Genomic DNA, 26,338 nt, shown 5'->3' on the forward strand with positions numbered 1-26,338 from the left:
CCTGCTTGTGATACACGCCAGACCTTGACTCCAATTCTGGGAACCTGACTGAGAGCCGTGTCACCACTGCCTACAAGGCCCAGAAACAGGCCCAGATTCTCTGAGACCACGTGCTTATACCCCCATGGTCCAAAAACGTACTTCTTGAGTCCCTAGTATGTACCTGACACTGTTCTGGGCGCTGGGCAGAGAGCAATGCTTGGCTCTGGTTCTGCCCTACCCCACCCGCCCCAGGAGTAACCCTTCTTCTAACAACACCGAGAATGCACTGGGTGAGGCCTCACCCACAGGCTAGCGTCTCCCCACGGCCCACTGAGGTTCTAAGGGGGGCTGCACAGGCCCTGCACACAGTCTGCACAGAGACGCCCGCCTGGGGTGGGAGTCAAGGTGCATCTGGAGGCTTTGTGCCTGGGGGCGGGGGTGGGGTGGGGTGTGAGCCCAGCAAGGTCATGTATCTGCGAGGGTATGTGCGACGGAAGGTGCTGGGCCCAGCGCAGAGCCAGTGGGTCATTCAGGACGCTGAGCTGGCCTCTGCAGGGGCTCCTTATCCAGGGAGAAGGGGCAGAAGCAGCAGTGGCCTCGGTCCCTGCCACAAGCCGCTTAGCCTGGGGCTGGGCCAGCTGCTGGAGAGAGCAAAGGAGAATTGCCTCCTGGGACGGAAGAGAAGCACGCCTGCACAGACGCACTGAAGCTGAGACCACCCGGCTTCCGCTGGCTCCTGTACCGGGGGGGCCCTGCTGTCAGTGTGCTCGTTTTCTGTGCTGGGCAACAGATTTCCACAAACTTAACAGCTTACAACAGCACACTTGTATTATCCCACAGTTTCTGTGGGTCAGGAGCCCAGGCCGAGTCCTCTGCCATCCACGGCACACTGGGCTGTGCTCCCATCTGGGGGCTTGACGGGAAGAAGCCCCTTCCAAGTTCATTTAAGTCGTGAGCAGAATTAGATTCCTTTGCGGTTGTAGGACTAATGCCGAAAGCTCAGCTTCTCCGCGCGAGTGCCACATCGAATCTCAGAGACAGAGTTTTGGGTGAAGCAGAAAAGAACAGCGTTATTGCTTTGCCGGGCAAAGGGGGACACGGTGGGCTCCTGCCTCGAAAACTGTGTCCCAGCCCCAGAGGACTTGATGAGGGGTTTTATAACAGTGGTTCCCGGCTGAGCTGCTGGCAGATGAGGGGGTGCGCAGGGTCTCAGGCGGTCGGTCTTCTAATCCTGACGAGCTGCTCTGGTCCCGTTAGTCTCGCCTCAGGCTGCTCCTTCCTTGATGAGCAACTATTCGAATCCGCCCTTTGGAACCCGGGGAAGGTCATGGAGGCTAGAACCTTGCCTACAAGAGATGGGGGACCGTAGGGCCTCTCTCGGTTTCAGGACTGAGGTCCCCGTTTTGCTGCTGGCCATCAGCTGGGGGCCCCCTCACCTCGAAGAGGACGCCTGCACTTCCTTGCCGTGCTCCTCCCCCCAAGGTCCCTCCCTTCAAAGCCAGTAAGGGGGAGTCTTCTATCTCCTAGGCGTGACATCTGGTGGGTTAAAAGCAATTTACGGTTCCTGAGTGAGCTCAAAAGGGAGGGATTAGGGCTTCCCTGGTGGCACAGTGGTTGAGAGTCCGCCTGCTGATGCAGGGGACACGGGTTTGTGCCCCGGTCCGGGAAGATCCCACATGCCGCGGAGCAGCTGGGCCCGTGAGCCGTGGCCGCTGAGCCTGCGCGTCCGGAGCCTGTGCTCCGCAATGGGAGAGGCCACAACAGTGAGAGGCCCGCGTACCGCAAAAAAAAAAAAAAAAGAATCTGATGAAGATTATGAACTCTTTACCCAGGGAAAAGCACATTCACCAATAAACATTTGGCAAATCATTTCCAAGAGTTTACCAACTTCCTACAGTCTATCCATGGGCTTCAGTTTAACGATCCTGGGGGCTAAATGCCTTTTTTTTTTCCAGTGGCTCTCTCTGGTTCTAAGTCTTCTTAGAAATAGAAACAGGAAAGTAGCAATTTCCATTCTTGCTAAAACATACCCCCAAGAACGGTGCTGCCATCCCTCGCCACATGTTCTGATGGCCAGGATTCTGGAAAATCCCTGTGCTCTGAAGATAAGCGATTTAGGCAAGAAGCCCCGTATAGCTGTTCATTTGCCTCCCGGAAGTGAAAGCTAATCACCTGTAGAATCTGACGGACCTCTCCCCTCAGGTGATCTCTCTCCATCTTTCAATCTGTCCCATAAAATGTTTAGCAATTGGGAAATTCAGCTTTTGCTCAATTTAGTTGGGGCTGTTGTGTTGAATTTAAATAGACACGTTGTAAATAAAATCATTTTGAAATCTTTTTCTATCAGAACAACAATTAAATTGAGTAAAGTAGGAATTCTATTAAAACATCGTTGTAAAATCTTTCAAAAGTATAACTTTTTCTAGCTCTATCACTGAAACTGATCCACAGGAAAATCACCAATTCAGACTCATGGAGCAATTTGGTAATGCTGACCTTAAAAATAAAACTGTTATTTTTCCTGCTAAAATGGGTTTATTCAGGAATAGCAAAGGAATTGTAATTTGGAAGAAGCAAGCTATAGCAAAAGCCGTAGGCAAATCCAATGAAGGAGAGGAATGAAACATTTATAAAGAAAAAGGAGGAAGTTGGGACGGGGTTGTTTTGAACAAGAGCCTTTTGAAGAAAAGTGAGAGTCCAGGGTGATGATGCATCGGTGCTCACTGGCTGAGTTGCCGGGTGATTTCTTATAGGGGGTGCAATGCATGTCTTTTCCTGTTGGGGGCTGTGACTGATGATTTCTTCCCATAATTGACCTCAAGTGGTACCTGCGTGAGAGCTCTCCCTTCTGTCCTCCCAACTCTATTTTAGTGAGGTTTCCCTTTCCTTATTTTCACAATATGCAGCCCTAGGACCCTGAATGGGGTCTCTAATACACCACTAAAAGAACCAAAGCTTGGTGAAAATAGCTAATTCCGTACCTTGTTGCCTGAAATACCTTATTCCTGGAAAGCAAGATGCTTTCAGACCACCTGGTGGCACTGAGAACACAAGAACAAGCTCAAAGGATCGTCAGCTGGCCGAGATGTTACAATTTGAACACTAAAGAGGAAATAATCATTATATTTCATTGGAACAAATCTGAGAAAACTCATGAGCCTGTGATGGTATTCCAGAAGGGGAAACATCAAAGGTACTAGAAGGAAACTTCAAGTCCTGAAACAGATGATTATGTAGGATATATTCAGGATGATCATGTTATTGACATGAATTGTATTGAAATGTAGTCGACAATATCGTAACAACTTTGCGGTGATGGACGGTAACTGCTCTTACCGTTGTGACCATAATGTATAAAAATGGAGACTCACTACGTTGTACACCTGAAACTAATACAATATTGTAAATCAACTACATTTCAATTAAAAAAGTCAACTTTAGCTTACACTGGTGATGCTTTCCACCGGCTGAAAGACAGTAACTGTGGCACAAAGCAGCACCGTACCCTGAGAACTGTAGAGTCTCTGCCGCAATGAGGACAGGCTACACCTTAGAATCACCTGGGAAGCAAAAAAGCCCTTACGAGCAGACCCCGCCCAGACCAAGTGAATCAGTGTGGAGTGGGTGGGGCAGCACCCTGAGAGCCTAACATGTCCCCGGGGGGTTTCAAAGGCACGCCCCCTTTCCAAGGGGCGCAGCTGCATAGGCCCCTCGGAGCCTGGGAGCAGGGCCGCAAACTAGGGCTTTGTTCCAAATCTGGCCACCAGAGGAGCTGAGATGGTTTTTACACTTCTAAGTGGTTGGGGGAAAATATCAAAAAAAAGAGGAATAATACCTTGGGACACATGAAAAGTACATGAAATTCAAACATCGGTCTCCACAAGTAACATTTTCTTGGAACATAGCCACAATCCCGCATTTACCTACTGCCTCTGGTGGCTTTGGGGCTGGAGGGCAGAGTCAAACACATGGCTGCAAAGCCTGAAACATCTACTCTCCGACCCTTTGCAGAAAGAGCTTGCTGACCCCAGCTTGAAGGGAGTGGGTCTCCAGAGCCCAGCCCCCCTGTGTTGTCTTCCAAGAACTTACCCATCTGGGAAGGTGCCAGAGGTCGAGGGTCAGATGCGGGGAGATCCTCCTCCTTTCCCACCTCTTCTTCCCACCTGCCCTTCTCTCACTTTCAAAAGAGAGGGAGGCCTCTCACCGGCCCGGCCCCGGGGCATAAAAACCTCCTAAGCAAAGGAACAATTCCAAGTATCCGAGTCTAGTAAGATTCCGATGACACATTTTCAAGTCAGGAGGGTTCCAAATATTGCTTTACCAAAACTGGAAATGACTTCATCAAGTTTCCAGCTGCCAAATCATTAAAAATATTTGGTGACAGATGGCCATGTGATTCTAGGCGTTCAAAGAACTGAGTAACATGGTTATGACAGAGCTAGTGACATAATTATGTAAACAAGGTTTTTTGAGTTTTACAGCTGAAATAGTTAAAATGCTGAATGTCCCATTCTGTGAATAAGCAGTTTTTGTCCACAGATATATGAACTCAGTTGGAGGAAAAGCCATGCATCTCATTAAGAAGTGAAGTTCAAGGGCTTCCCTGGTGGCGCAGTGGTTAAGAATCCGCCTGCCAATGCAGGGGACACAGGTTCGATCCCTGGTCCAGGAAGATTCCACATGCCACGGAGCAACTAAGTCCACGCACCGCAACTACTGAGCCTGTGCTCTAGAGCCTGCGAGCCACAACTACTGAAGCCCACGTGCCACAACTACTGAAGCCCGCACACCTACAGCCCGTGCTCCGCAACAAGAGAAGCCACCACAATGAGAAGCCCGTGTACCGCAACCAAGAGTAGCCCCCGCTTGATACAGGTAGAGAAAGCCCGCGTGCAGCAGTGAAGATGCAATGCAGCCATAAATAAATAAATAAAAATAAATAAATAAATGTGAAAAAAAACCCAAATTGTTAAAAAAAAAAGTGAAGTTCAAATAACAGTTTGTTATTATGTTTAATGAGGACTTGCCAAAACTTGCGTTATAGTTGCTTTTTTTTTTTTTTTTTTGCGGTATGCGGGCCTCTCACTGCTGTGGCCTCTCCCGTTGCGGAGCACAGGCTCCGGACGCGCAGGCTCAGCAGCCATGGCTCACGGGCTCAGCCGCTCCGCGGCATGTGGGATCCTCCTGGACCAGGGCATGAACCCATGTCCCCTGCATCGGCAGGAGGACTCTCAACCACCGTGCCACCAGGGAAGCCCATAGCTGCGTAATTTTGATCACTGACTCCTGATCATCGTCATTGTGAAATGACGGGCTTGGCTTCTTCCTGGCTGTTGACCAGAACTTTCTCAGCTCTTGGCCGCCTGGGCCTTCCCATGGGCAGCACACAGCAACCGGGAAAGGGTTGAGCAACCCCAGGTCCGGGTGTTTCGTAGCCTAATCTTGTCAGTGACATCCCATTGTCTTTTGTCTCATCCTACTCATATGCTATTGCTGGAAACAGGTCACAAGGCCCAGCGCACATTCAAGGGAGGGAGATACAGAAGAAAGCAATACCGGGAGGTGGGATGGGGTGGGGGCCATCTCGGAAGCTGCCGACTCCGAATGTCGAATTTTAGTAATTACAGCCTCCACATCTGTTTACACTTAGGATGAACATTTTCGGGTGTCATCTTAAAAATGTATGGAAGGATGCAGAGTTTTCCAAAATTCTTTTACAATAAACAGGTAAAAGTGTTTGGAGATGGCAGAGCTCCAGGCCTAATGCAGCTGGGTCCTGTCGGGCAGAGGGGGGTCAGACGGTCGCCAGGGGTCTGCCAACAGCGGGCAAAGGGCCTTTGGACAGCGAGAAGGTCCACCTCCCCAGGCCTGGGAAGCCTGTCTGCATTACAAGGGCTGAGCGCATCTGGGTCCGCGGGTGTCGGGGGCCAAAAGAGGCGGTCAGTTGTCAGGGAAGGAAATGCAGACGACGCTGGGCTTAGGATGAAGGAAGGAAAAGAATGAAAAGTGCACTTCCGGGAGGCACACTCGTCAGCAGCGTGTAGGATAAAACGGGAGGGCAAGGTCTGGGACAGGGGTTGACGGGGACCCAAGAAGGGGGCTGCCCAGGGGACTGGGGGTCTTGGAAGGCCGGGGAGGAGGGACTTAGTCCGCAGGCTCCAAAGGCAGGCTCCTCTGGACCGGAGACTAATAAGGGGTGATCAGCCAGGCGGACCCTCAGCAGACGTGGGGCGCAGGCTCAGCGCTGGGGGCACAGACGGCCGAGGGCAAGGGAGGCCCAGAGCCCGCGCAGGTGCGTGGGGACCAGTGCTCCCACCTCCTCGGGGGGCCAGCGTTGTCGGAGCACGGAGCTGTCCCAACCTCGAGAAGGAGGACGGAAAGCCAAGAAAGCAAAATCTGGGTAAGAGGGTGAGGATACAGAGAGACAGGGACTGAGAAAAAGGAGAAGAAAAAGAAGAGAGTAAGGCCGGGGTCGAGAGCTCGGGGAAGGTGTTAAAATAGAGTTTTACAGCCTGACGGTAAGAGCAGGGATGAAATACGGCAGCGAGCTGAGCTGGAGCGCAGGAAACGCTTGCCCGGGATTCGCGGCGCCGGCGGGTCTGAAGGAGCGCGGGGAGGAGCGCGGGGAGGAGCGCGGGGAGGAGCGCGGGGAGGAGCGCGGGGAGGAGCGCGGGGAGGAGCGCGCACCTGGGACGCGCGTCGGGGCGGGACCCGCGGAAGGACCATCCCGGCCCGAGCTCTCCTCTCTGCGCTTCCCGCCCGGGGCAGGTCTGGAAGCCGGAAGCGGCCGTGTGGGAGCTAACTCGGGACTCAGCCGAGGTGAAGCCAGGGGCGCGCCCTCGCTGTGCCCCCAGCCCGGGCACGAGCCCTCCGCGAAGGCCGGAGCCATGGGGGCTCCGCGCCGCCGGCCGCGCGCGTGCCGGGGGCCCCCGCCGGGGCCGTCGCTCCTGCTTCTCCTCCTGCTCCTGTGCGGCCCGGGCCTGGGTCGCGCCTCCCTGAGGCTCTTGGACCACCCGGCGCCCGTGTGCACCCAGCAGGTGAGACCCCGGCGCATCCCGGGGGGCGGGGGCCGGGGGCGCGGGGCTGCCGAGTGACAGGAGGTCCGAGCAGGGTCTCGGGGGTTCCGAGGCTCGGGCACAGAGCGGGCCGCCGTGGGGAGGACTCCCGGAGCGGCGGGAGTTGCTATGCGGACCCGGGAAAACACGGAGTTTGCTGGGAAAGATCGCGCAGCGCCGGTTGCACAACCTGGGCCGGCGTCCCAGCGGCGTCCCACACTTGGGGAGGGCCTCGGAGGAGGCGCGGCCGGCCGGAGGCGGGGCGCGCTGGTTAGTAAAGGGTGGGGAGAGGCCTACGGAGGGCGAGGCGGGAGCGAGCCGGGTTCCAGCCCGGGTCCTGGAACCCTCCTCCGCCGGAGCCCGCGCTTTGGGGACCCCGCGGCCGCGGCGCCTGGCGCACGGGCCCCGGGGCTGCGGGGGCAGCTTCCGGGGAGAGTTGTGAGGGCAGAGCGGGACCCCTCCGGCGCGAGCCCTGGAGGCCGCGCGGACCCTCAGGACGCCGCCCCTGCGGCCGCCACCGACCGGGTCTGGGGTCCCGCTGGTCTGTATCCGCCGGGCAGCTGCGCCGCTGAGACCACAGGAAGCGACACACCCACCGCCGGGTAGTGGCCTTGGGGTGGAGGCCCGGCTTCGGGAAGGGACTCCCCCGCGCTCCCCTTGCTTTCCTCGGCCCGCTGCCCTCCACCACTGGCACTAAGAAATAACCCTCAGGATCTGTCAGAGGGTGTGGAGCAACCGGAGCGGCGTTCCGCCTGAGCTAATTTTGTCGAGGATTCACCACAAGAGGGTGGAGGAGGGTCAGCGACTGTTGAGCAGAAACTGTTCTTTTAACGTGAATGATTTGGGGACCGTCCTTGTGACTCCCACTGCTGGGCAAAGCGTGAGACCCACTCAGCAGGTCCTTCCCTTGGACTCGGTTCATTTCTCAATGGCCACTTGCCAGGCGCCTGCAACATGCAAGGTCCTGAAACGACAGAGCCACTCTCCCTGATGATGACCAGAGGGGTGGCGAATCACCCCGGGGCCTGGAGCCGGTGCTCTCGGTGCAACCAGTGAGTGTACAGAATTCCAGGGAAGAGAGAAACTCCTGCAGCCTAGGGTGCTCTTTGCGGCAGAGAAGACACTCGGGCGGCCCTCCAGGACAGGTCTGGAGCGTTCCAGGAGGTGGAAAGCGCTGAGCCAAGGCCCGTGGGTGGGCAGGCTGAGGACTGAGGGGTCTGAGTGGCAGGAAAGTGAGAGAAGCATCGGGACATGAGGGAGGGGCTCCCCTGAGCTGAAACGGCCTGACCTCAGTTGCTCAGCGGGAGCAGGGGGGCTTGGCCTGATGGGGGTGTGGGGTGGCAGAGCGGGATCCCCTGGCAGATTCGTCTGCACCCCCGGGCTCTGCCTTCCCGCCCCCGCCGTACACCTGGCCACAGACACACGCCCCCCACGGCCCGCGCCCTGGGAAGAGAGGAGCGACGCCCTCCAGATTTCTCTCCCTCCGCTGGTGCCTCCGTGGACAGAGCACCCTGTAGTGTCAGGGGACGCCCGCACTTGACCCCGGAGGACCTGGCTTTGCATCCCGACTCCACCACCTACAGCCCAGTGCTGCAGGCGCGGGACGTGGGGGCTGACAGATGGTTGTGGACCGAAAGGACGAAGGGGAGGGTGAGCAGCTGAGCGACGAAGCCAGCTCTGCCTGCGAAGCAGTGACAGGCGGAGACCAAGCAAGGCTGGTTCCGGTTGCTTGGATTTAGTGCCTCAAAACCCAAGGGACTCTTGAGTCCCCCCCACCCATCCGATCCTTACTGGAGAAACTGTGTTTCCCTGAGGGACCCTTCCCACCTGGGCCTTCTCAGCTTCCCATGACCATGACCGCCAGCCCAGAAGAAAGCCCGCAACTTGGAGGTGGTCGGCGGCAGTGTTAACGCAGAAGTTTCTAGACAGGATATGTGTTCCTTACAAATTCTTCTTTTCCCAAGCACTTGCAGCTCTGACTGGGGGTGGAACGGCCGTGGGTTTAACCCCATCTTCTGGTCGCCACAGCTTTCGACCGTGCCCCTCCCCGAGTGTCAAGCTGTGTCGTGTGGACACCGAGCAGTCGGGGCTGCGGTCAGTGCATCACCGCAGAGTCCAGGGCTCCTCCACTGGCTGCCAGCCTGTGTGTGAGATGTGACAGATAGCACATAGCATCAGCAGCAGGGGACGCGGCTGAGTCAGGCCTGGGCCTCGGGTGGAGCTTGTCTCTCAGCCGCCCTGCAGCCCCGGCCAGTCCCTCCACCGCCGTGACCCAGTGTTCCCGGCCATTCAGGGATGACTCTTGCCTCACGGGGTTGTGGGGAGGGCACATAACACGCTGGGCGGACCAGGGGCTTGTGCGCTGGCTGTGCTGGGGCAGGAACAGTGGCCTGCAGCTTCATGCCGCCTCTGTGCCGGGGGTGACAGGCACACCTTCATTCAGAGCTCTCAGTGGGCTGCCGGGCCGCCACCATGCACCTGTCTCGGAGACGCTGGGCGGCCGGCCAGGGTGGACCAAAGCAGAACTGTGTGTGAGCGCCCAGCCCACTTCTCTCTACCGGGCTCTCGTCGGTGTCCGTGGAACTGTCTGAGTCCTTCCTTGTAATCTTCACCACCGCGGATGGAGAGGGCGGGCCCACCTGCCGCGAGCGCCCCTTTTTACGTAGAGGCCGCGCGGCCACGGTTAAGAGCGGGATTCTGGAGCAGAACTGCGCGGCTTTGAGTGTCAGCTCTGTGGGGCCTTGGGCCACTTAGCTGACCTGCCTGTGCCTCAGTTTTTTCATGAATAAAAAGGGGATGATGGTACCGACCTCATAGGACTGTTGTTAAGATTAAATGACACGTGCGTACAAAGTGTTAGCGTGATGCCTGGCACAGGAGGAGAGCTCGGTGCACACTGGCCACAGTCATCATCATCATCGTGGGCATCCCCTCCTGGGCTTCTGCAGGAGGCCCTGACATAGTGCTGTTCACAAGCTCACAAATAATGTTCTGATCCTACTGCTTTTTAAATTAAAATGGGCATTTGGGCTTCCCTGGTGGCGCAGTGGTTGAGAGTCCGCCTGCCGATGCAGGGGACACGGGTTCGTGCCCCGGTCCGGGAAGATCCCACATGCCGCGGAGCGGCTGGGCCCGTGAGCCATGGCCGCTGAGCCTGCGCGTCCGGAGCCTGTGCTCCGCAGCGGGAGAGGCCACAACAGTGAGAGGCCTGCGTACCGCAAAAAAAAAAAAAAAAAAAAAAAAAATTAAAATGGGCATTTGAAACAAAGAAATGAGGGGTGATTTGTTGGAGGGGAATAAAGCAGTGTCTGTCCTGGTGGTATCCAGAGGAGCTCCTGAATGCATTTTTTTACACGATTGAAAACATTACATTAATGTAAATTCCTTATAGAAATTAGATTATAAGAAGAAAAAGTCTGCTATGGCTTCCCCTAAACAAATTCATGTTTTCATTTGTCTGTCTCACATTTTAATCCTTTTCTTTGTTTGGAGTAATGTCATAGATGAAATTCTACCTTTTAATTAACTCTTATCAAGGTGATATATGGTGATCCTTTTAAAATGGTACAAAGATGTTTAAAACAAAACCCAGCAGGTCCCTGCCCCCCCCACAATCCCTAAAACAGTTCCCCAAGGAGGATCACTTATACTACTTCTGGTTATTTCTTCTGGCAATTGCCTCCATACTTCTAAATGTACTTATATTGTTATTCTTCATTTGTCGATTTTAGATATTACCTACTGATTTACAATAGATGAAAATTTATATTTCTTACATTACCTCCTCCCACTGCTTCCCCTCCCAGTCTTCCCATTGTGGTTCTATCAGTGCTCAGTGTTTGTTTGTTTGTTTGTTTGTTTGTTTTATTTGGTTGCACTGGGTCTTACGGGTCTTAGTTTCGGCAGGCAGGCTCCTTAGTTGTGACTCACCAGCTCCTTAGTTGTGGCACGGGGGCTCCTTAGTTGCGGCATGCACGTGGGATCTAGTTCCCTGACCAGGGATCGAACCTGGGCCCCCTGCATTGGGAGCGTGGAGTCTTAACCACTGCGCCACCAGGGAAGTCCCAATGGTCAGTGTTTATACTATAGCAAATGCTAATCTTCACTGCTGAGGCAAGTATGTGTGCTTTGGTTTTATTTCTTTTCTGGTATAATTTCTCTTTCCTCCTGGAGATGATAATTCCTTTCATTCTTCACTTCCGTAATTTTCCGTGTAACTAATGTTGGTTTTTTTCTATGAGATTTTGTCATATGTGTTTGTCACATGGCAGATATTCCATCAGTTTCATTCTGTATTCTCCAACCCCAGCCTGGACCGATTACTCCCCAAGCCTGTGGCAGTGGGTCAATCTTCCTTCTCAGAGATTAACTCCCTCATTTTGCTGAAGCATATCCCGCAGTTTCCTAAGAAAAAGTATGAGGGTGTGAGAAGTATAGATAGATGAATCGATTTTTTTTTTAAGTCTTTATGTGTCTGAAAATGTCTTTATTCTCGCCTCACACTTTTTTGATAGTTTGGCTGGGTATAAAAATCGCAGGTTAAAGATACTTTTCCCTCAGGATTTTTAAGGCACTGCTTTGCTGCCTTCCAGCCCACAGCACAGATGCTAAGGCAGCCAATGCCACTCTGATTCCTCTCTGTGTATTGCCTATTTTTTTCTCTCTATAAACATTATGATTTTCTCTTCACTCCTGGTATTCCGGAAGTCTCATGATGGGCCTTGGTCTAGGCCTTTTATTCATTTGCTGTGAAGGCCATTCAGTGGGCCTTTTTAATTTGGAAATAATCAGTTCTAGAATTTCTTTTTCTTTTCTTTTTAATTTCTTCCCTCTATTTTCCGTGTAGTCTTCTTCTGGAAATCTAGTTAATCATGTCTTATCATTCCTCAATTGATTCTCTAAATACTCATATATTGTTTCTCCTATTTCTGTTTGTATTTGTTCTACTTTTGGAGAAATTTCCTGAATTTTATAGCCCAGGCCTTCTGTGGAATTTTTTATTTTCAAGATTTGTTTTGATTCTCTGCTTGCTCACTTTTCCACAGTACCCTGTCCTTCTCATGTGGATGAAATGTCCTCTCTTATTTCTGTGAAACTGTTCCATTTTGTTTGTTTTAATTTTATCCTGTTCCCAGCATTGTCTTATTTCCTCCAAGAGCTTTTTTTTTTTTTAATTTGGGGGGTTTTGACATATTTTTCATACAGGAAATCCTTCTCAGATATCTGGTACCCTTTGGCTGTCTGAGAATATTTCAAGACTGAGGTCCTAAAGGCTGACTGGATGCCCTGTGTAGACGGGCATTTTGATCACTGAACTTACTGTAAGGGTCAGGCTGGTGGTGAACGTGGCCTGTCTGTTGGGCGACTCTCAGGTGTCGAAATCCAGAGGTCTTTTCTCTGGGCCTGGCTGCCAGCATTCTTTTTTTTTTTGGCTGCACTGGGTCTTCGTTGTGGCACCTCTAGTTGCGGTGCACAGGGTTCTCTAGTTGCGGCACTCGGGCTCAGTAGCGGCACGCGGGCTTAGTTGCAGTATGTGGGATCTTAGTTCCCCGAGCAGGGATCGAACCCAGGCCCCCATGCATTGGGAGTGTGGAGTCTTAACCACTGGACCACCAGGGAAGTCCCCATGCCAGCATTCTGATATCAGGGCAGGGAAAGAGGCTAAGGTGCCTCCCAGCTCCTAAAGGCACTCAGAAAATGCCAGTTCCATTTGCCACGTGCCATGCCCACTTCTCACCCTGTGTCTCCTCAGTTGACAGGAGAGAAGTGTGGTCCCCCCCCGAGAGTGTCCCTCAAAGAGAGAGGGAGGGTGCCTGTGTTTCATTCTTGAGAATGAGCCCGGGGACGCCAGAGCCCGGCTTGTGGATTCAAGTTCTTTCTTGTCTGTGATTACCTGCTTCTCTTTTCCGCAGGGGCTGAACTGCACAGTCAAGAACAGTAAGTCACCGGTTTTTGTTTTTCTCATGTTGCCGCGATGAAGCGCTGACCCCGCGCTGAGCTGACGAGGGTCCCAGCCCCCAGCAGGAGGACCCCTGAGATTTGGGGCCGCACCTGCACCTCCGTCAAAGACGTTCATCGTGCAGCAGTCAGGATGGGAGGCACAGGCCTGTCATTAGGATTTTCTCTGGGGTGCTACCCTGGTGAATGTGTAATACGACTCTTCCGCCAGAGCTGTCACCCTGAAGTGGGCGACATCTGGGGTGGGACCTTGTTTTGTGTTTTAATTCAAGGAGGAGGCACACAGTTCAAGTGTCTGCGCTCATTAGGGACCCCGCACATGACAATAGGGCAGCTCTTCTGGTTGCCCCACTCTCCTGCCCCACTTCCAGCCACTGCCTCCTCTCAAAGCCAAGGGCATGCTTTGTCGTCTCTCCTAAGGTGCCCTTTAGACATCAGAGCTTTGCCGTGACCCCAGACAGGCATCGGGAGAGCGAGCAGGGCTGGGCAGCTGAGAGCACAGCCGCGGTCTCAGGGTCATGGCCTGACCGTGAAGGCCTGGCTCCCTGGACCCCCGTGAGGTGTCTTCTTTGGTCTGCGTCTTTGGCTTCTTGCAGAGCCTGCCAGCCTCTGATTTCTGCCTTTCCTGGCCCCCAGGTACCTGCCTGGACGACACCTGGATCCACCCTCGAAGCCTGACCCCCTCGCCCCCCAAAGACGTGCAGACCCAGCTGCGCTTTGTCCACACGCAGCAAGGACACCTGCTCCCCGTGGCTCACGTCGAGTGGACGCTTCAGACAGACGGTGAGTGGGCGTCTGGACGTGCTGCCCACCTCCGGGTGAGCCCACAGATTGGACTGCCCGGCCCTCCCCCCAGACTCAGAACTGGGCTGCCAGCCCTGTGCTCAGACGCGAGGGGCCAGTTTAGTGAGAGGACCCGTCGTTTCAGGCAGTGAGTCCTTTTCAGTGTTTGGATGTTAACCCACGATCCTGCAAGGCAGGCCTTTCTTCAGCGTAAAATCTTCGTCACCCCGGAAAAGGCGTCAGGTCGTGAATTCTCTGACTGCGGGGCTGGCCTTCCTGACAGCAGTGCCCCAACCTCTCAGGGGCGGGTGACCAGGGCGCCCAGACCTGTGGACGGCCTGGGGGAGTCCTCTTCCTGAGGCTCCAGCCCCGCTGGCTGCTGCGTCCTCTTCAAGTTCGGGGACGCCCCTTTGACACCCACAGCGTGTCGCCAATGCCCCAGCCACGAATTTGCAGAGCGTTCGCTTTGAGCCCTGGGTAAAGTGTCGCTGTCCGTGTCCAGCGGGGTAGCTGTCCACAAGGCAGTGGCTAATACAGCCCAAAGGGAGCTTGGAAGGAGCAGGAAGCGGAGGGCGGGTAAGACGGGCAAGCGTCCCAGACGGGACGTGCTCCCCCAACCCCGGCTGTTGGTCATCCTTGATCTGCAGCTGCGGCCCCTCCCCTCCCTCTGCCCTCCAGCCAGCATCCTCTACCTGGAGGGAGCGGAATTGTCTGTCTTGCAGCTGAACACCAACGAACGTCTGTGCGTCAAGTTTGAGTTTCTGTCCACACTGAAGCATCATCACAAGCGGGTAAGACTCCAGCTGGGGCGGGGGGCGGGGGCGGGGATGGTGGTGACCATTGGGGAACAGCACATGCACGCGCGCACACGCGCACACGCGCCGCTCTTCCTTCCGACCTTATGTCGCCGCTCGCTGTTGCGGCTCTGTGACCCACGCCTGCCAGCCTGCCCTGTACCTGGGTCAGCCCGGGGCCTCCGGGAGGAGAGGCTCTGCCCAGACCGGAGCTGCCGTGGTTTCTGCTGCAGCTGCTGCCCCTTTTGCTGCCCAGAGCCAGAAGTGGATTCTCTTTGAGTTTGGTTAGAGCACTGATGCTCAGCGCGTGGTCCCAAGACCAGCAGCATCACCTGGAGCTGTTAGAAATGCAGGTTCTAGGGCCCCACCCAGACTTCCTGAATCAGAGGCTGCGGGTGTTTAAACAGCAGCGGTTGGTGGTGACAAGCCATCCAGGTGGTCCTGACCCAGGCTCATCTGAACACGCTGCTTTACGTCTGGAAAGTGGCCGCTGGCAGGGCTCCCACAAACACAAGCAGCAAAGACAGATCCCCTGTCCCGTGTTTAGTGGGGACCCCCAAACTACTGCTGGAGGGTGGTGAGGACCAGGGACCCCCACGGACTCCACCAGGGAAGTTGGAGTCAGCGTGTGTCACCTACACCATCCAGAAAAGGTTTGCGCAACGAAGATGCTGTCAGGCCTGGGCAGGGGGGCGGGGGGGACCTCGTAGCCCTCTCGCTGCACTTCTGTGCTCCAGGACATTCTCAAGAGACCCCTGGCTTTCCCATTTAAGGAGGCAGAGTCACTTAACAAGTAGTTTTTAGCTGCCCCTTGTGTGCTCTGGAGTTGGAGAGGGCCGATGAAGGATGGGGCTCTTTCGTCTTTCCCCAAATTCTCTTGCTTTTGGCCCCTACTGTCTCCTGATGAGGCCAGATCTAGGTTTTTTAAAATAGGCAAGAAAGGGACTTCCCTGGTGGCGTAGTGGTTAAGAATCCGCCTGCTAGTGCAGGGGACACAGGTTCGAGCCCTGGTCCGGGAAGATCCCACATGCCGTGGAGCAACTAAGCCCGTGTACCAACTAAGCCCGTGTACCACAACTACTGAGCCCGCGCTCTAGAGCCCACGAGACACAACTACTGAGCCCATGTGCCACAACTACTGAAGCCCATGTGCCTAGAGCCCGTGCTCCGCAACAAGAGAAGCCACGGCAATGAGAAGCCCGCGCACCACAACGGAGAGTAGCCCCCGCTCGCCACAACTAGAGAAAGCCCGTGCGCAGCAACGAAGACCCAATGCAGCCAAAAATAAAATTAATTGATTAATAAAAAAATAATAATAATAAGCAAGAAAGACCAGAAGAAACGAAAAACAGAGAAACAGATGCCTCCGACTTGGGAGCTTGCTGTAGTGGTTGTTTTCTCCCTCTTTTGACTGATCCTTTGGGGGTGGATGAGGTGCACTTTGGGCCCAGGTGGGTGAGAGCCGTGACCTGTTTGCCCTCCCCTTCTCCCATCTCCTAGTGGCGTTTTGCCTTCAGCCACTTCGTGGTGGAACCCGGCCAGGAGTACGAGGTGACTGTCCACCACCTGCCTAAGCCCATCCCTGACGGGGACCCAAACCACCAGTCCAGAAACTTCCTGGTGCCCGGTAAGAGCGCCCCCCCCCCGCAGCGTTGCCTTCACCCCTCACTTTGCAGTCAGCCTGTGGGACCCACGGGACAAACAGGTGCAGGGCCAGGTTCTTTGCTGAGTGGCCACAGCCTCCACTCCCTGAAGGCGGAGCCCGTTCTTGCGACACAAACAGTGGGTGTTGGCCCACGACCCCAGGAGCTTCACGGGACCCGGAGTCCCTCCGCGGGGCTGAAGATGCACGTTTCCTGCCCAGAACGTGTCAGGAGCACAAGCCAGTCCCAGGAGAGCTGTGGCCCTGCTCCCAGCCCCGCCCCAGCTCTCAGTTCCTCATTCTTCCCCCACGTCCCACCTGCATTTATCCCACGCCTTCCCCTCTTGCCACTACTCCTTCCTCCTGGGAGGCCTGGCGGGCTCATCTTCCAAAGCATCATTTGACATGTGTGCACGTCTGGGGTGCATCTCTGTCCTCCCCAGCATCTCTGCCACTGCCTGCTTTTCTCATTGTTAAGAGCCAAGCACACCTGTCTAGGCCCTTGAGAACAGGGCCTGGACCCCACACCCGCCTGTGCAGCCTCCAGACGCCCCCAAATGGCCCTGCATGTGGGAGGTGATCGGGAAGTGCTTGTTGAAGCCTTCTTCATCTCCAGAGCACCCCCTGCTCACACATGTGCACACATGCATACTCCTATAGGTGCACATGCACACGCGCACACACGTGCACACAGACGCGTGCGCACACGATCTGTTCACCCGGCTTTCTTGCCCCTCGTGTCACTCCCTGCTCCCTGACATTCCATCATCTTGACATATTCGTGACGTGATATTACGCTATTTGCTTTTACGGTCTCTCCCACTGGAATGTCATCCTTGGAGGGCAGGGACTTTGTCTCACCACCGCATCTCCAGGGCCTAACACAGGGCCTGGCACATATCGGGGGCTCAGCCAGTATTTGTCAAATGAGTGACCCCCCCGCCCCCTCCCCTGTCCCTAAAACGGACTGGCTCAGCCCCTGTCACTCGCGGTGGTTCACGCCTCTCTCGTGCCTTCTGAAACCAAAGTAAAAACGTTGCAGTCAAAGAAATGGAGGGATCAAGAAGACATCTCCAGAGGAGTGGTCCCCACGGGCTCCCTGCGTCCGCAGCACCATGGAATCACCTGGGAACTTGTCAGAAATGCAGCTTCCCAGGCCCACCCCAGAGGGGCTGAACCCAAGACTACTGTGAGGACATGGGAAAGTTGGGGAAATGCTGCCGTTCGCTGAGGGGGACACAGTCCATCTCTCCTCAAGGGCAGAGGCGGCTCAGGAGAGGGAGCCCGGGGGGAGAGGAAGCAGGAGTGGACCAGGACCCCTCGGTCCCAGGCCTGTGGGGCCTCTGGCCCATGGCAGTGTCTGTCCTGGGGCTTCTCTGAAGGGCCAGCTTTGAACAGGCTCCCCAGAGGCAGAAGGCTGTTAGCTCTGGTGTCAGAGGCCCCGCAGGAGCCAGCTTTCCAGGGGAGGCGCGTGACGGTTGCACTTTTTCCCGGTCCACAGACTGCGAGGACCCCAGGATGAAGATGACCACGCCCTGCGTGAGCTCAGGTAACTGGCGGGCAGCCCTGTGGGGGGCTTTGCTTGGGTGCCACGCACACAGGCACACCTGCACGCGTGCTCGCCCCTCACTCCCGGCCACATCTGCCCCTGGGGTACAGGCAGCCTGTGGGACCCCAGCATCACTGTGGAGATCCTCGAGGCCCACCAGCTGCAGCTGAGCTTCACGCCGTGGAACGAGTCCACCAAATACCAGATCCTGCTGGACAGCTTTCTGCCCGCGGAGAACCGCAGCTGCTTCCGGCGCGTCGTGGATCTGGACGTGGTAACTGCTCTCTCTGCCGCTCTCCTAACCCCCCCAGCTTGGCTCAGAGCCGCCTCTCCAGGCCTCGAGGCCCAGGCGCTCAGGCTGTGCTGGAGGGCGTGACCTGGGCTGCCGTCCTCCCTTCCCACGTGTGACTGGAGTGTGGCTGGTGTGTAGTTGCTCCGACAGCTGACGGGACACGGCTGTCTCTGCCCTGCACACCGGCCCTCTGTCCTCCCCTCCCCCACGTTTTCCTGGTCCTCTTTTGTTTAGCCTTGTTAATTCCATTATTGCAAAAAGGATTTGAAGACTTTAAAATGTGAAGTGAAGACAAAGGGGAGTAAAGGTGAGGAAATAAGATGAAGCCAGGGTAGGGCCAGTGCAGGACAGGTGTGTCCGTCCCCAAGATCCCCAGCGGCCAAAGCCAAGCGGGGCAGCTGGGTGCTGGATGCAGTCCTGAGTCCACACAGCCACGGCCCTGGGGAGGGGCCGCTCCTCCTGGAGCGGGACCTGCCAGCCTCTCTCCCCGGGGCCTCCTGGGGGTGCATCCCAGCAGGGGCCAGGGCCTCATTGCCCCTCTGCCCTGCAGCCTGCACAGGAGGCCACCCGGCAGTGCTGCAACGTCACACTCACCCTGCCAGACTTCAGCTGGTGCTGCCGTCACCACGTGCAGGTGGGGACAGGGGTGGGGACGGGGTGGGCGGCCCGGGGCTCGTGCTCCCCAGCGACCCAGCACCGCTACCGCCTGGGATTTCCTGCCCGGCCCCTGGCCTCACCTGGGCAGGGCCCTTTGCCCCCTCCTGCCCAGCAGCTGCGGGGACGTCCTGGAGGGGCCGGCGGGGTCCGAGGTGGGCCACGTCCCCCTGCCTCTCCTCCCTGCGCTCTGTCCTTGCAGATCCAGCCCTTCTTCAGCAGCTGCCTCAACGACTGCCTCCGACACTCGGTGGCCGTGCCCTGCCCAGGGGTCCCACACACCCCAGGTGAGACGCACGGCGGCCGGGGCGCACCCGGGGGAGGGCGGGCGAAGGTCAGCCGGCCAACCGAGCCCTGATGTCGTCCAGGCCTGCGCTGTGGGGCCTTAGAGAGACTCCAGGTTGGACTCCTGACTGCCTTTCGTTAGCTGTGTGGCAAAGCACTTAACCTTTCAAAACTTCCGTGATTTGAAAAATGGGGATTCTTATTGTCCTAGTTACAGTCAAGGACCGTGTAGTGAACAGGGTGCTCTAACGTGTCCATTTCTAATTCTCACAAACTGTGAGTCATAGTACTACCTGCTAAATACTGTATACTAGGTGCTGTGCACTGTAGTGCTGTGTGCTGCGTACTGTGTACTAAGTACTGGGTACTGTGCACCACAGTATGGGTACTGTGTACTATAGCGCTAAGTATATTTTACTGTGTGCTAAGTACTCTGTACTGGGTTCTGGGTACTATGTACTTTGTACTAAGTGTGTACTGTGTACCTTATACTGAGTGCTGTGTACTAAGTACTGTGTACTACGTAATATATACCATGAAGTGGAGACTCCCTCCCCCAGGTTCATGGGTGAGGAAACTGAGGCACAGAGATGTCAGGCACCTTGTCCAAGGTCACACACCGAGGAAGTGGCAGAGCCCCGGTTCTGACCTGAGCCCCCAGAGCGCTGCCCACTTCCCGTTCAGAAGCCTCCTGCAGCAGACGCCAATCAAAAAGCAGCGGAGGGGCTTCCCTGGTGGCGCAGTGGTTGAGAGCCCGCCTGCCGACGCAGGGGACGCGGGTTCGTGCCCCGGTCCGGGAAGATCCCACGTGCCGCGGAGCGGCTGCGCCCGTGAGCCATGGCCGCTGAGCCTGCGCGTCCGGAGCCTGTGCTCCGCAGCGGGAGAGGCCACAGCAGTGAGAGGCCCGCGTGCCGCAAAAAAGAAAAAAAAAAAAAGCAGCAGGCATTGCACTGGCCTGGACGGAACCCGGCCTCCAGGTGGAGGCAGGCGTCTCCCAGTAGGCCACCAGCTCAGGTGTCCCCTGTAGGTGGTGTCGCTAAGTTTGCTAACCTGTACAAAGGGCTGGGCGTCGGGCCAGGCCGTCAGCAGGCCCCGGCACGGCACGCGGGCGCTGGGTGTGTGACTGCTGCTAGTAACTGAGAGTCTGTCCTTGGTTCTTACTGCAGACGCCGCTGAGGCTAAGGCCGACCCCTCCCAGTCTCTGCCGCCTCAGGGGACACAGAGGTCCCTGTGTCCTGGAGTGGAGCCAGGCAGAAAGGCTGTACCAGGAGGCGGCCCTGGGTGGTGGGACCGTGGCCCACCTTGGTGTCAGGGAGGACCCCCCAGGGTGGGCGGTTGGTTGAGGACCCCAGGGCCGGCGCAGCAGAGAGGGCAGCTCGGGGAGGGCAGCGGGCGGGCCCCCGGGGCTGGTGTCACAGGCCTCCCTGCCACGCCATCACGCTGTTCTCCTGCCACAGACCACATGCCCCTGTGGGTGTCCAGGTGCATCCCTGGCCTCTCCATCCTGTTCGTGGGTTCCGTCATCCTGCTGACCGTCTGCCTGGCCTGGCGGTTACCGGGTAAGGCCAGGGGCTGTGGGCCCACCTGGGGCTTGCCCTCTGCCCCGCCTCTCTTCCCATGCCCCTCGTCCCTGCACCAGCTGGGGGACCGTGCTCACAGCCCCACGCATCCCCGCCCTTCAGCCTGTTAATAAGCATCGGTTCCCTCCAGCTGCGGCCCTCTCTGGCCACGTTCTAAGCAGGAGGAAACATGGGTCTTTGGGGTGGGGATTTAGCCTCTCCCTGCCCCTCCACGACCCCGATCTGGGAGGCCGTTTCCCCCGTGGCCACAGCTCATGCTGGGGAAGATGACCAGCTGGGCGCGAGACCTGTCGAGAGGGTCCTTCCCTGGGAGGGTCCCGCGTCCAGGCCTCTGCAGGCGTCGGGAGGCCGCCTGCTTCTCGTGCTACACGTCTGACCTTTTCCCGAAGCGGCCACTCCTCGGGGCGAGGGAGGACCTCAGAGTTCTAGGCAGAGGCCCAAAGGGTGGGGCTTGAAATCAAGGTTCCTAACGCCCTCGTTGGCCGCATGGCTCTGGTGAGTCAGCCCTGCTCCACGGGCCCTTCGCTGCCTCCAGGACGAGTGGTCACTTCAGCACGCTGGTTTACCTCCTCACCCCAGAGCACCAGCAGGAGGGACTTCCCTGGCGGTTCAGTGGTTAGGCCTCTTCGTTCTCATTGCCAAGGGCCTGGCTTCACTCTCTGGTTGGGTAGCTAAGATCCCACAAGCCACGAGGCGCGGCCAAAGGAAAGAAAAAATCCCAGGAGAGAATGTAAGGGGCCCAGTGGCACTGCTTCTGGAGGCATCTCGGAAGACTTTGCCTCCTGAAAGGACACGTCTGGGGAAGGGGCTTTCCCTGAAGGCGAGCTCTGCTTAGGGATGGCCACTGTTGGGGTGTAACCTCCCAGGCACCATTCTGGGGATCCCAGCCAGGTCAGTGCTGCAGACCCAGCACCGTGTGACCCAGCTGGTGGGGTGTGCCGGCCACTTCACACACAGACCCATTTCACAGAGGAAGAAACTGAGTTTCAGAGGCGTTGATACCTCCCGCAGGTCACACAGCGGTCATGGGAGGGACGGTCTCCCTGCAGAGGCCCAGAGCGTCTAAGAATGCTACCTCGACCCCTCCCTTGGTCGGGAGTGGGGCAGAGCTCCCAGCAGGTGCCCCTGTGAGCTGGTCCCTGTTTCTCTTCCAAAAGAGCCGTTCTGAGCCATCTTGTAAGATTTGTGCTTCCTGCAAGGACACTTCTGGAGTATCACTTCTGGCATTTCTTTTCCTCTCAGGGTCCCGTCACGGAAAATGTGAAAACGGCAGCAAATGCACAGGTGGGCGCCTCCCGGCTTGGGCGGCCTGGGTTTGGGGTGAGTCTGTTCACAGCGGCCTGGAGGGGCCACCCAGTCAGCTCCTGTCCCTCAGGAGATGACACCTGCCGGGGACCCACCTCTAGCTCCAAACAGAGGGGACCTCAAACAGCGAGGCTGGGCACCGTGTTTTGTGAAAAGAGGTCCTCCCGAAAGCAGCTGTGTGTAAACGGGCCTTTGTGTCTTGTAAGAAAAAAGGCAATTTTAGTTAACATGGAGGCTAAAGGCCAGATAAAAAAGGGAGACTCTTCCCCGAGGGCACAGGCTGTTTCTCAGGCAGCCAGCACGTCGAGGTGGCGCCTTGGGCTTATTCTGAGGTCTCAGCTGCATTCTGGGGGCTCGGGAGGCTTCCGGCCAGCCGGGCGGGGCTGTCCCCGGCCTGGGTGTGTGGTCAGCGCCGACATGCCTGAACCCTCGGCCTGGCTCCCTTGTTCCCCTCAGACGTCCTTCCCGCTGCCACCAGCCTGAGCCCCCCACCCCTGAAGCCCAGGAAGGTCTGGATCGTCTACTCGGCTGACCACCCCCTCTACGTGGACGTGGTCCTGAAGTTCGCCCAGTTCCTGCTCACCGTGTGCGGCACCGAAGTGGCCCTCGACCTGCTGGAGGAGCAGGCCATCTCGGAGGCGGGGGTCATGACCTGGGTGGGCCGCCGGAAGCAGGAGGTGGTGGAGGGCAACTCCAAGATCATCGTCCTGTGCTCCCGAGGCACCCGGGCCAAGTGGCAGGCCATCCTCGGCTGGGAGGACGCCGCCGTCCAGCTTCGCTGTGACCGCGGGAAGCCCGCGGGGGACCTGTTCACGGCGGCCATGAACATGATCCTGCCGGACTTCAAGAGGCCGGCCTGCTTCGGCACCTACATCGTCTGCTACTTCAGCGACATCAGCTGCGAGGCTGACATCCCCGAGCTCTTCAACATCACCTCCTGCTACGCGCTCATGGACAAGTTTGAGGAGGTCTACTTCCGCATCCAGGACCTGGAGATGTTCGGGCCGGGCCGCATGCACCGCGTCGGGGCGCTCACGGCCCAGAACTACCTGCAGAGCCCCAGCGGCCAGCAGCTCCGCGAGGCCGTGCAGCGCTTCCACCGCTGGCAGGCCCAGCACCCCGACTGGTTCAAGCTCGAGAACCTCTGCCTGGCAGACGACCAGGACCTCCCGTCCCTGGACGAGGAGGCCTTCGAGGAGCCGCCGCCGGGAGGAGGGATCGTCCGGCAGGAGCCGCTGGTGCTGGAACCCGCCTCCCAGGGCAGCCTGCTGGTGGAGCTGCTCCTTGCGGGGGAAGGAGGGGGCCCGTCGCGGCTGGAGCCCCAGCCTTGGCCCCAGGAGCAGCCGGCGGCCCAGACGCTCCAGACCACGGTGGTCCCGGTGGACGGGGCCCCTCCGGCGCAGGCGGTGGAGCCCATCCTTCGGGCCATCAGGAGCGGTGCCGCCAGCCGGCTGGCCCTGGCTGGGGGAGACGAGGCCTGCCCGCTTCTGGGCGGCTGGGGCCCGGGGCGGAACAGCATCCTCTTCCTCCCCATGCACCCCGAGGACCCGCCCGTCCGCAGCAGCCCCACGGGGCGGCCAGTCGGCTCCATGCTGCCGTCCCTGCAGCAGAGCCCGCGCTGCCAGGATGTGCGCACGCCCCCTGGGGGGGAGCAGCGGCGGTCTGTGCAGTCCGACCAGGGCTACATCTCCAGGAGCTCCCCGCAGCTCCCGGACGACGATGACGGGGACCAGGGCGGGGGGCCGGGCGGGCAGCCGCTGTGTCCCGAGGGCCTGGAGAGCCTGCGGAGCCTCCAGCTCCTGCTCTTCCTCCAGGAGCTTCACAAGAACCCTGGCCTGGAGCCCAAGGGGCCGCCGCGTGGGGCCTCCCCTGCCCAGGGTGGTGAGCACGTGTGTCCGTAGGTGTGGACGTGTGTATGCTCATGTGTGAGATGTGTACCTTTAAAACGTAAACATCTTGGGGCTTCCCTGGTGGCGCAGTGGTTGAGAGTCCGCCTGCCGATGCAGGGGACGCAGGTTCGTACCCCGGTCCGGGAGGATCCCACATGCCGCGGAGCGGCTGGGCCCGTGAGCCATGGCCGCTGAGCCTGCGCGTCCGGAGCCTGTGCTCCGCAACGGGAGAGGCCACAGCAGTGAGAGGCCCGCGTACCGCAAAAAAAAAAAAAAAAAGTAAACATCTTGGCTCTGTCCCCTTAACCTTTCTTCCCGTGACCGTCCCCGCGAGAACCCACAGCCTGTTCCCAGGAGCTAATGGCGGTGTCCTTGGGTGTCCGTCATTCGTTCCTTCAGCCTTTATTTTGTGCCCCGCATTGCCCTGACCATCAGGGAGCTGCCCTTCCAGTGAGCGGGATGGGGTGGCACACGGGGTGGGGCGCGAGATGCAGAGGCTGCCAGAAGCTCGCCCGGGGCCGTGAAGTCCACAGAAGGGGTGCCTGGCCCAGGGGGAAGCTTCTGGAGGAGGACGTGTCTGAGCCGAAGGAGCAGCTCATTTCCCGGGCTGAGGGCTGCAGGCGAGCGGGGCAGGGCCGTAACCGAGCCTGCCACGGAAGGCGGGGCAGTGGGCACAGCCTGGGGAGGCCTCGGGGCCAGGCTGGGTGCAGCTGGGGCTCCTTCACCAGGATGAGCTGCTGCCGTCAGGAGGCTGAGGGCCAAACACACCTAGTCATTTTCGGAAAGAGACCAGATAGAAGTGGGTCGTGGCGCCTGACGGCATCAGCATGGCGTGAGCCCAGCGTGGCCTCGGTCAGTGGGACCTACGGCCGAGGGTTCTTTCGGGGCCGCAGGCTGGGCCCCTGGGCTGCAGCGCCCGAGCTCGGGAAGCACAGGGAGCCCCCAGCCCTGTGCACGCTGGGGTCCCCACCCTGGGATTCAGGGTTCTCTTTGCCTGTACCTGAGTCCTGAACTGGAGCTCCAGGCTCCTGCACGGAGGAGAGGATTCTGAAGTTCGGTGGGAAATCAGATACCAGGGTGTGCGCACGCGCGTGTGTGAAAGAGCTTATCAATGAAGGAATGAATAAATTTGTTAACTCAGAATTCCTGGCGGTCGAGTCACACGTTGCTATAGGTCAAGAAGTTCCTCGTGGCAGAGGCCTTTCTCGTGGTGAGGTTGTGGCAGGCCTTCGAGGCCCAGGCCCCGGACGGTGCTTAGCTCACAGCCAGCCCGCTGGTAGCAGAGGACCAGGTGCGGGAGGGCTATAGACTGGCGTCAGTGTCCCCCCAGATCCTGAGGTTGATACTTAATCCCCTGTGTGATGGTGTTGGGGAGGACCTCTGGGAGGAGGTGAGGGCATGGGTGGGGCCTCGTGGATGGGACGAGTGCCCTTCTGGGAGACCCCACAGGGCCCCCTCGACCTTCTGCCGTGCGAGGACACAGCGAGATGGCCGTCTGTGAAGCAGGAATCTGCCGGCACCTTGACCTTGGACTTCCAGTCTCCAGCACCGTGAGGGGTGTTTCTGTCGTTGACGAGCTGCGCAGTCTGCAGTGTTCCGTTACAGCAGCCCGAGCGGACAAAGACGGGGACAGAGGAGCTGAGCCTTCCCATCCACCAGCCTCTGAGGCACCATCCCTCTGATGATGCAGGTGGGTGTCACTGGGTCCAGACTCCCACAGGCTTTCTGAGACATTCCCCCTGCTTCCAGTCAGCGCGTGTTCAACATGCAGAGTGTGGATTCCACAGCCGGAGCCGGGGCTCTGCCGTGTGGCAGGATGGCCAGCCCACATGGTCCTGGTCCCGGGAGCACGCTCTCCATGTGGATCGCCTTCCCCACAGACCTCAGATTCTTGTTTTGCTGGCCTTTGAGGCCAGATGTCCCCAGTTGGCATTGTCCACTATGTTCCCTTTGTCAGCAGGACTCCTGCCTTTTTTCCTAACAGCTTTACTGAGATAGGATTCACAGCTCATACAACTCACCGTGGACCCTGTACAGTTCAAGGCTTTAGGGGCTCAGAGTTCAGCAACCTTCCGCATAATCAGTTTTGGAACATTTTTCTTATGCCCCCAGAGAAACCCAGCCCCAATCATCACCCCAACCCCCAACCTCCCGTCGCTAGGCAAGCACTAACTTCCCTTCCCTGGTGTGCCTGTGTGGACGTGGCGGGTGTGAACGGAGCTGTGAAGTTCCCCAGGTGCTCAACCTTGTTCTGCCCACTCTCCCTCCCCCTCCCCCAGAGCCCCCAGTCTCACACTGGTCTCACCTGGCCGCAAGTGCTGGAGATTCCGTCAGCCTGAATGTGGTGTCAGCCATTTGCCAAACACCAAGAGCATCAAGTGTGAATAAGGCCAGGCCTCTCCTCCTGCTGCTCTGAACCTCGGCTAATAAAATCCTGCCTCACCCAGAGAGGTCCTCCAAGAGCCCACGTCCTGCGGTCTGTGACCACTACCCCTGGACTCCTCTCTTGGACAGAGTGACAGAAGGGACTCGAGGAGGCAGGAGGACCCCCGGCCACGTGACCCTCGTGG

The 26,338-nt window shown here is 57.7% G+C and overlaps 1 protein-coding gene across 8 annotated transcripts; it reads left to right on the top strand.

The window, feature by feature from the left end:
- The first annotated feature begins 6,512 nt into the window (after positions 1–6,512).
- IL17RA (interleukin 17 receptor A) lies at positions 6,513–24,911 on the top strand. 8 transcript variants are annotated; one of them, XM_060164443.1, is made up of 12 exons: positions 6,513–7,019; positions 12,950–12,974; positions 13,632–13,778; positions 14,457–14,569; positions 16,073–16,199; positions 17,716–17,763; positions 17,874–18,037; positions 18,606–18,689; positions 18,828–18,996; positions 20,161–20,553; positions 21,817–21,894; positions 22,336–24,911. In XM_060164443.1, the coding sequence occupies exons 1-12, from the start codon at positions 6,513–6,515 to the stop codon at positions 23,778–23,780; spliced, it is 3,300 nt and encodes a 1,099-aa protein (XP_060020426.1). In that variant the 3' UTR covers positions 23,781–24,911. The 8 variants fall into 8 exon arrangements, with proteins under 8 accessions (XP_060020426.1, XP_060020427.1, XP_060020431.1 ...); XM_060164444.1 differs by having other exon boundaries at positions 21,817–21,858; XM_060164448.1 differs by having other exon boundaries at positions 20,452–20,553.
- The last annotated feature ends 1,427 nt before the right edge of the window (positions 24,912–26,338 follow it).

The sequence above is a fragment of the Lagenorhynchus albirostris genome, chromosome 11, assembly GCF_949774975.1.
Source record: "Lagenorhynchus albirostris chromosome 11, mLagAlb1.1, whole genome shotgun sequence".
NCBI lineage: Eukaryota > Metazoa > Chordata > Mammalia > Artiodactyla > Delphinidae > Lagenorhynchus > Lagenorhynchus albirostris.

Excerpts from the sequence above, each read along its gene's own strand:
- IL17RA (XM_060164443.1), top strand. The coding sequence starts at position 6,513 with ATGAAATACGGCAGCGAGCTGAGCTGGAGCGCAGGAAACGCTTGCCCG. Across the intron at positions 7,020-12,949 it reads CGCCCGTGTGCACCCAGCAG|GGGCTGAACTGCACAGTCAA; the intron begins GTGAGACCCCGG and ends TCTTTTCCGCAG. Across the intron at positions 18,997-20,160 it reads AGGGGTCCCACACACCCCAG|ACGCCGCTGAGGCTAAGGCC; the intron begins GTGAGACGCACG and ends TTCTTACTGCAG.